At 39.5% G+C, this 8,612-nt stretch overlaps 2 protein-coding genes across 3 annotated transcripts; one reads left to right on the top strand and one right to left on the bottom strand.

Moving 5' to 3' along the window:
* Nucleotides 1–256: 256 nt before the first annotated feature.
* fbxo2 (F-box protein 2) lies at nt 257–4,819 on the top strand. The gene is made up of 6 exons (XM_086041419.1): nt 257–395; nt 1,632–1,695; nt 2,048–2,174; nt 2,510–2,602; nt 2,675–2,813; nt 3,452–4,819. Exons 2-6 carry the CDS (start codon nt 1,659–1,661, stop codon nt 3,584–3,586), a joined length of 531 nt encoding a protein of 176 aa, XP_085897545.1. The 5' UTR covers nt 257–395; nt 1,632–1,658; the 3' UTR covers nt 3,587–4,819.
* On the bottom strand, nt 4,298–6,724 carry svbp (small vasohibin binding protein). Of its 2 annotated transcripts, none has more exons than XM_086041420.1 (3): nt 6,571–6,724; nt 6,113–6,238; nt 4,298–6,020 (listed from the first exon to the last, which is right to left on the bottom strand). In XM_086041420.1, exons 2-3 carry the CDS (start codon nt 6,224–6,226, stop codon nt 5,934–5,936), a joined length of 201 nt encoding a protein of 66 aa, XP_085897546.1. In that variant the 5' UTR covers nt 6,227–6,238; nt 6,571–6,724; the 3' UTR covers nt 4,298–5,933. The 2 variants fall into 2 exon arrangements, with proteins under 2 accessions (XP_085897546.1, XP_085897547.1); XM_086041421.1 differs by lacking the exon at nt 6,571–6,724 and adding an exon at nt 6,420–6,564.
* Nucleotides 6,725–8,612: the final 1,888 nt, after the last annotated feature.

The following is an 8,612-nucleotide window of genomic DNA, read 5'->3' as shown; positions in this document are numbered from 1 at the left end:
TATATATATATATATATATATATATATATATATATATATATATATATATATATATTACTTTATTTCCCCTTTAAATGAGCAGAATTCCGACCTGCAAAAGTGTCATAGCAACTTGTTTACTTCTTTTTTATTATTTGACTTGTGTTGATGTTAACATTTTGAAGCCCAAGCGTGTCATTATTTATAATGCCGTACTTATGTTTTCTTGCATCGCTGATTGTTGAGGTGTACCCATTTCTGCTGATTGTGTGCATGTGTTTCTGCTGAGATTCACTGCATGCATGCCCCCTCCCCACCCTTGCAATAAAAGCCCAGCTGGCACAAGGACGCTTCACTGCAGAGGAGCTCAAGTGTCCCGGGAAATAGACGGAACACCAGACTTGTCCTTTGGAGCCGTGAGTAACACGCTGTTGTACATGTTAAGACAGAAATCGATGGCTTCTGGAGTGTATGTTAGTATGCACGCATAGTATCGTGTATGCATATAACACTATGTGGGCAAGGGTGGATGACTCAGGTGCTTATTTTGAGTCCGAGAGAACATGAGTGAGGGATTAACTTTAATCAACAACAGAAAGGGGAAATCTTAATGTGAAGTAAAAACAAATCTACTGTATGTACACTGATTCCTATGACTCATCCTTGGTTGTTTTCTACTGACTGATATCTCTTCTGTCAGCCTGATGACTGACTGATCCTCTGTGATGCTCCCTATTCAGCACGGAATGAGGGTGGCTTTGCATTTGCTCATTGTGTTGTGCAGTGAGTCAGCAGACCGGGCATTAGCGCTTTTATCAATGCAGGACCAAATATTGTGCCAATGTATTCCAGACATCCCATGTCAACTTGTCAGCCTTCAGTAAACTCATCCATGTACAAAGTAGTATTCATGTAGTGTATTAAGTACACATCTTCAGCTCAAGACATACATTCAAAACTTAAAGTGATTACCCCCTTGTATCCAAACTTACTAAAATACATGTATGTAGTACATTTTAACTAATGCTAAGGGACACAACAGGCATGGGTTTTGCACAGCACTCATTTAAAAGCACTTTGCCAAGAAATGTTTTTGGTTATCAGTAAAATAGTTAACAGCATTTAACTAGAGATGTCACAATATCGGCAATATCGTGAGATTCCGATATTAAAATTGCCACGATATATCGGCGTTGTGATGTCACGATATTAATAGCAGCAAATTTGTTTTTTTTCCATTTGTGCAGTTCCAGCACCCTCTGGTGGTTAGTTTATTAGTGCTGTCTAATTTGATGTATGACCAGCCAAGCCAATTTCTTTGTGAATGCTGTTGTTATGTACGAAAACAGAATATTGTGACGTTTTGTTTTTTTTTTTTAATATGAGCTCTGGGTTTTTCTTTTCTTTCTTTTTTCTTGAGCTTTTATACAGTATCATGAGCTTTTTATATATCGCCAACCCCTCCACAATATCGTGATAATTATCGTATGGGGAGATTCATATCGGTACTTTATGGTATCGTACCATCCCTACATTTAACTAATTTTAGGTCTCAAACCAAAGTTTGGGAAAGGCTGTTAGAAAATGCTAAAATGTAGGAGATGAGATCAAAATGCAAATGCATATTCTAAACTGCTTTTTATTCTGTCCAGACGCTGCATGGTTAGTGCATTGTAATCATGGCCAATAATCTGATCAAGAATCCCAATGGTGAAGGTACGTTGTCTTCAGCTATAAAGTGGGGATGACATATTGAGAATATGTCAAGTGAACTAAGCACACAAGTTTTGATTTACCATACCAATTGAGACTTAAACCCCAAATTTGAATTAATTTTCTATTAAGTGAATGGCTATTTTATTTATATATATATATATATATATATATATATATATATATATATATATATATATATGCAGTATTGATCATTTCATAATACATTCTTATCAAACTCTCTGACTGAATTCCACTCTGAATTTGACCTCTCATAGGCATTGGCTCCATAACTTTTTGAACTAATGACATAATTTTGTAGTTATCATTTTAAGACTGTGCGTTTCCCTCCCAGAGCAACTCGATTTCTGGGAGTTGACAGAGAATGGCGGGAGTGCGTGGATGGTGGAGGACATGCCGGGAGACTGTGGCCATGACTTCAGTGATTCGGCGGTGATGAAATACTTTGCAACCTCCTTTGAGTGAGTGTGTCCATCTGTGCCCTCAAATTGCCATAAATAACATGCACTGGTGTTCAATATTTCTATTTTTTAAAAATGCAAATCATAACCTCACAACCACCATCTTTTTTCACAAAGTGTATGTTCGAGCCTATCCCATCTGAACATGGCCAATTCACACTTATGTTGAAGTTAAAGTTTCCAATTAACGTAGGCATAACATAGGCCTACATGTTTTGTATTTGTGGGACAGAACTGGAGTACGCAGAGAAAAAAAATCCCGGCGCAAGTGAAACCATGCTAACATCACGGAGAAAAAGTGTGAGTACATTTTAAATGTCTTTTTTGCATCCTAGGCTGTGTCTGAAGAGACAAGTGATTGACTTATTCAAGGAAGGTTTCACCTGTGAACAGCTGGACGCCCAACCTGTCGTTTCAGTTCAAGACTGGTGAGAAAAAAACAGACAGGTGGCTTCACTCAACCTTCTAACTGGCAGACTAATATTGTACATATCCCGCAGGTACTGTGGCAGGCAGGACTGTGGCTGCACTTACCAAATAACAGTGTGTCTGCTGGATGAGAATCATGAGGTGCTGCAGGAGTACAGACCCGAACCCCTGACTCTCGACCCGGAGTGTGACGACTGCTCCTGGAAACAGGTGAACAAAGACTTGAAACCGACGCCATACTGATCAGTATAGTCAATTGTTTGTATCTGACAAGAAAGTGTTGTCATGAGTGATAGACAAATGAAGCTTCACGGAGCACTTGTGGTCATTTTTGACTGCTCGAGAGGGTGCGTCTTGGTGTAAAGACACAGTGGAAATTTAATACATTGCCTTTGCACTAGGCATTCTGATAAATATTGCGTTTGTGGAATAAGTGTTAATCCACTTGTTTTTAACCATCTCCGGGGGCGGCCATTTTGTCTTCTGTCGACTGAAAATGACGTCACAACTGCTCACAAGGACCAATCACGGCTCAGATTCAGAAAACAGGTCAGCCGTGATTTGTCGTTGTGAACAGTTGTAATGTTATTTTCAGTCGACAGAAGACAAAATGGAGATGGCTAAAAACAAGTGCATTTTGCTGCTTAATTTATATTCCACCGACGAAAAATGAATCAGAATGCTGTGTTTCAACTAGTGGCCCTGCTGGGAACATATTCTTGAAAAAAAAAAATGTTCGGGTTGACTTGTGCTTTAAACCAAGAGCATTATCTAGAGGAGTAAAAACAAGTACTACATAAAGTTTAATTTCCAATCCATCACTAGTTGTAATTCTGTCTCATCTGCAGGTCAGCCACAGCTTTTCTGAGTATGGTCCCGGTCTACGTTTCATCTCTTTTGAACACGGAGGGAAAGACACAAAGTACTGGGAGGGCTGGTTTGGAGTGAGGGTTACTGGGAGCTCTGTTACTGTTCAGGTGTAGGCAAGAGGGAACTTTTGGCACTTTTGCCTTATGCGCCAGTAAACCCATGTACTCTATCATGCATATTTTGCAGGCTAAGTGGGGGAAAACCTGCCCCCGTTTTTGAAGTAGACTTACAGTGTGGGCTTCCAAGCAGTAACATATAACACACAAAGGGACGACTACAAGTAGATTGATTAAACTATCAAATGTGTCATCTCCAAATTTAGTTTATGAAATGATCAACTTTGTGGAACTGCTAAAATTGTTGTGTGTTGGGTGTAGCTTTATGGTTGCATTGCTGGAGACAATATGCTGAGATGTGCATGTTTATTATGTACAACAGGGGTCCCCATGGTGCTCACGGGTACCGTGTAGCCCTCAAGAACCACACGAAAACCAAAAAGTAGATCATAGTTTAGAAACGATTGTTGGCCCCTAATGTTCAATCTAATGAGATCAAGTGCAGAATTCTGATTTTGTTTTACTGTGCTGTCAGGTCAGCATTGTAAATGAAAATCTGTCCTACCTTACCTGGGAAAAACAAAATTACATGGAGCTCTACTCCAATGCAAAAAAAAAAAAAAAATTGCGTATACACCTAATTAAATACATTTTTACAAGCAAGATATATGGGTCTCGTTAGATTGTGCCAGTTACGGCCACTGAGTGTTATGTGGACTCAGTTGAAAACATTAACGCAATTAAAAACTGCAGAAAACAAGACTTGGATTGTGATCTTAATTTTTATTTAACAAAACCAAAATAAAATGTTTAGTATAAAATTAACTCAGGTACAGGTTGGTTGGCATTGAATACAGTGCCATTCACACATATTTGCATAATCATTGTTTTCATGATAGATTTAAAGCTTTTTTTTTCACCAACACCAATACAATATAAGGCAAGGCATCCACAAAAAAAATGGCTTGAATCTATACGTTAAAAGCTACCTTCCATGCACATACTGTCAGAGAAACATACTGGTGTAGAACATTCAATTACTAGTGACTAAAACAATACTGGACACAATCAAATGCAGAGGATGGATTCATTAGAATGAGGTGTTTTCTCTGTAGTCAAAGAGGTAAAAAATAAAAATAATACGGTTTGCGCTACAATGGGAACTGTCCCAAGGTCTCCTGCTCAGAGAATAGAGACATACTTTACACACCACACACAAATAATGTGACTGAAACGAGCATACAAGGTCTTTGTAACCAATTCATGACATTAATAAAAGGTGTAATATTACTCTGTTCACTGTTCTCAAATCTGTTCCCTACTGTGGTAAGAATGCATTGTAACACTTAGAATAGCAATACTCCATGGCATATTCAAGATGACAAATTCAGAAGCATGATAACTCGATTCAATAATAGAAAGCCTCACCACCCTGTATAACTTAGTCTTTCATTGTTTGTGTGTGTTGGCTGGAGGAAGGGGGATCCTAGGTCCACTTTTCCTTCATATAGAATTTCCAGGCTGCCCACCTCCGCCTAATTTCGGGCCGCCTCCGTCTCTAAAACCTTTGACATCATGAAACCTTTTATCTGACCAGCCTTGCCTTAGTTGTTTTATTTTTCTCTCCTATCATATGATGCACCGCCATGTTGGAAGTGAACACATTGGGCCTTAATTTCATGCCAAACGCAAGTCAAGTGCAAAGCGCTAGTGTGTGCATAGGTGGAGTTTTCTTTCATTTGGTATTTTGCTAGACTTTACACAGATAGAATTGGAAATAATTTGTGCAATAAATTAATTTCCAGAATGATTCAAAGGGATTGTCCAACGCTGGTGTCATATTTATGAATGAAATACCATGACCTCCACCGTACATATCTGCAGCGTGCCGAATTTGTCTGCCTGCGTGTTAAATCGCGTTACACCACCTGCACACAAGCTAGACCTGCTTTTAGTGAGTCTAAAATGTAGTCTACTTTTTGTAACAACATTTGCAGATGTGCCTTGGGGGCTCAGCAGGACGGACCAGTGAGGCATAGCGTGTCTACGAAACTTACAAACACTGACCCAGACCATTGACCTGGCAAGAAAATGAAGATGCGCCCGTTTTTATGCTGAGTACAGACTACGTTCTGTTACCAAATTGTCAGATGAGTCAGGGAAACACGGCCCCAAACATGGTACACTAGACTTGCGCCGGCATGAACTGTCAGAGAGTATTTCAGTATATGACTTTCTAAAATGAAAATGTAAAACAGTACATTTAAATACTTCACAGAAAAAGGTTTTGTCCGAGCCAGTGGGGGACGTGGCATACGCATATTTGGGAGCGCTCAGAATGGTACCACCACCGCCTCAATTTGCTCCAGGAAAACCCCTGACAGAGGCAGCACAGACAGCATATTCATTCTCCTTCTGGCTGCATCTGTTTACAAAAGTTCTCAAACTGTTGATGTTCAAGCTCAGTCATCACCTTGTTCAAAGCATATATCTGAAGATAGGTGAGAGAGTAGACGGTTAATGAGAATACAGCTTTGTACAACTAATAATCACATAAAAAATACATCCACTGATGGGAGTCACCTCTGCCCTCTGTCGTTGTTTGAGTTCCTGCTGTGCAGATTTCTGTTTTGATCTGTCTCCTCTGGTTGGCGTCGAGTTCAGCTTTGGCTTGTCCTTACGGCAAGCAGGTTCCATTGTGACTGTTTGCTGCTCAAGCAACATAAAAAGCCAAGAATTTGATTCAGTATGTCCAAGCAAATTTAAAACTCTTGACACATTTATACACGACGAATGTATCTGTTGTGCATGGAAAACATATATGAAGTCAACTAAGCACAAAATAGCCTACAAGTTTCACGCCAGGCACGTCATATGCACACTCACTTACTATTTGTCAGGTTTGCTAACGTGAATGTTAGCAAGCTAGCATTCAATTGCTAATGCAAGACAGCACGATGGCTGTTCTCGGTCACGGCTGAATGATAGACATTGACATGTATACGTATACTTAATGGCGAGGGGGAAAAAAGCAAACGTACACGGCGTTGCTGAAACGATTCCAAAGAGTGACGTCGATGAATGAGAAACAGCTGTTACACAGGTGTTGCAAATAAACAAGTCCGTCTAGTTTGAGCACAACACGTTCCGCGCATTGCCGCTTGTCCTCTCGTCCGTAAACAGCACAATGTCGACTTTGTTTATCGGACATTTGAACGCGGGTCACTTTCGACAAAGGAAAAAACGAATATACGAAAATAAAAGCTATCGAATATATGGCAAGGCTTTAATTGTCGGTAGTGGAGGATTTTAGAAAACATAGATCACTAAATTGTCAAATTCCACGGTACGGATATGTGTTCTTTGTCTTCGCTGATGATAAAACACAGGAAACAGAATTTAGACAATATAATTTGAGTGCTAAATTATGGAATAGAACAACAGCTTTACGTGTGCTCGTTTGATAAATGTTATCCTGCGATTGACCACAAGATGTCAGCCTCGCATAATAGTCCAGGCAGTAAGGTTTGTGACGTCATTTGAACCTGAGCTCTGCAGTTGACTTAAATTTCTCAGGTTGGGCCATAGTTCCCCACGCTGTTTTGTCCTTACTTAAATTTCACGATTAAAGTGTCGATTGTTTTACTCCACACAACTAATGACATACGCGCGATTAATTACATAAAGTACGTATGCAGTGTTTTTACTTGTGTATTCACCAAATCGTCACAGTATTGAGTGGGTCTCACTCTCACGCCAGACACAGCAGTGGTCCACAGCATAATTATCACTTCAGAAATACAAACAGTCATTAGAGGGCAAAGAACAACTAAAAATGTCTTTTGAACTAACTTAGCTGCCATTTTTTGTTGCTGAAGTTTGAGTGTGTGCATATGTGCCCTCTGGCAGTGCTGCGCCACAATAGGATTTATGGTGCAGCATACCAACGGTTTACCTGGATTTATCCTCTGACTGCAGGAGAGTGCGCTGCCTTGGAATAATATCCTGCAAAATACATTGTCAACAACCATCAGACCAACAACTTCCCCTGCAGCGTTATGCATCAACATAAAGGCAAAACAAAAATGCGTCTACTGTACAGTATGCAAGTATTCATAATATATTAGTTTTTTTTACATTACAGATACATCAGAGTACATTAATAATATAAAGAGTTTGAAATATTTGATCAAGTTAACATCTCAAGATTGACTGAATACATCCATTGGACGTAAAATGTGGCATGGAGCAAAGTTCAGTTGCAAACTAATTGGGTAATTGCAGGTTTTCCTGGTCAGAAAAGCCTCGCACTCAGAGAAAACCCAAAGTGAAAGACGTCACTGTGTCAACCACTGCAGTTGAGTGACAAGCAGTTCTTGGAAGAGGAGTGTTGAAATACCACAGTGCTGTCCTATGAAACCAGTTACTGTAAATGTAGTTGTTTGAACTTTTTTTTTTTAAAGAAACTGATAGCCTACTAAAGCAAAACAGTTATTGTCATCTCTTCGCTCTCCCATGGATGACCTAAGTGGACTTCACATCACATTACATGAAACAGTTGTACCACTACAGTTTCACTCTTGTAATTGGGTGAAGTTTTGTCCAATTGAGGGATCCTGGCCAAATAAGCAACTTTGGACTAAAACCAAAAACTCCTTTCTGGAGTTAGAGGTGGAAGCCAAAATGCGCCAGGGTACTCTCTGGTTCAATGCATAGTTTTCAAATAAGTGAATGTGAGTTTTTTCAAAGTGCTTTGGGCACCATATAATGTTGATAAAGCGCTATATAAGTGTACTACATTTACCATTTTGATCACATTTTTAATTTGTTGGACTATGACATGTTTTTTTCATAAAGGTGCCATCAACATCAATAGTAAGTAGGGATTTAGAATATGGGTCCAAGCTCTTGTGTTTACATCACCAAGTCGGTGTATTTCCGTGACATAAAGCTTGCATTGAGGGGGCATGTCTGATCTGCTTGTTTACACTGCACTTGTATCGGCAGATATCAGTTACCAATCCGATTTTATCCACATTTGGAAGAGGCCTGATCTGACTTTCCCAACAGTAAAGTACTTCGA

This window comes from Filicampus tigris, chromosome 9 (genome assembly GCF_054856515.1).
Source record: "Filicampus tigris isolate MCC_2025a chromosome 9, RoL_Ftig_1.0, whole genome shotgun sequence".
Taxonomy (NCBI): Eukaryota; Metazoa; Chordata; class Actinopteri; order Syngnathiformes; family Syngnathidae; genus Filicampus; species Filicampus tigris.
The sequence above is the reverse complement of the archived record's forward strand: the minus strand, read 5'-3'. Positions and strand labels throughout refer to the sequence as shown.

What these genes read in the sequence shown, in the direction of transcription:
- fbxo2 (XM_086041419.1), top strand. Translation starts at nt 1,659, where the DNA reads ATGGCCAATAATCTGATCAAGAATCCCAATGGTGAAG. An exon ending in GTCGTTTCAGTTCAAGACTG is followed by an intron (nt 2,603 to 2,674) that starts GTGAGAAAAAAA and finishes CATATCCCGCAG; the next exon opens with GTACTGTGGCAGGCAGGACT. An exon ending in ACGACTGCTCCTGGAAACAG is followed by an intron (nt 2,814 to 3,451) that starts GTGAACAAAGAC and finishes TCTCATCTGCAG; the next exon opens with GTCAGCCACAGCTTTTCTGA.
- svbp (XM_086041420.1), bottom strand. Translation starts at nt 6,226, where the DNA reads ATGGAACCTGCTTGCCGTAAGGACAAGCCAAAGCTGAACTCGACGCCA. An exon ending in AACAACGACAGAGGGCAGAG is followed by an intron (nt 6,021 to 6,112) that starts GTGACTCCCATC and finishes ACCTATCTTCAG; the next exon opens with ATATATGCTTTGAACAAGGT.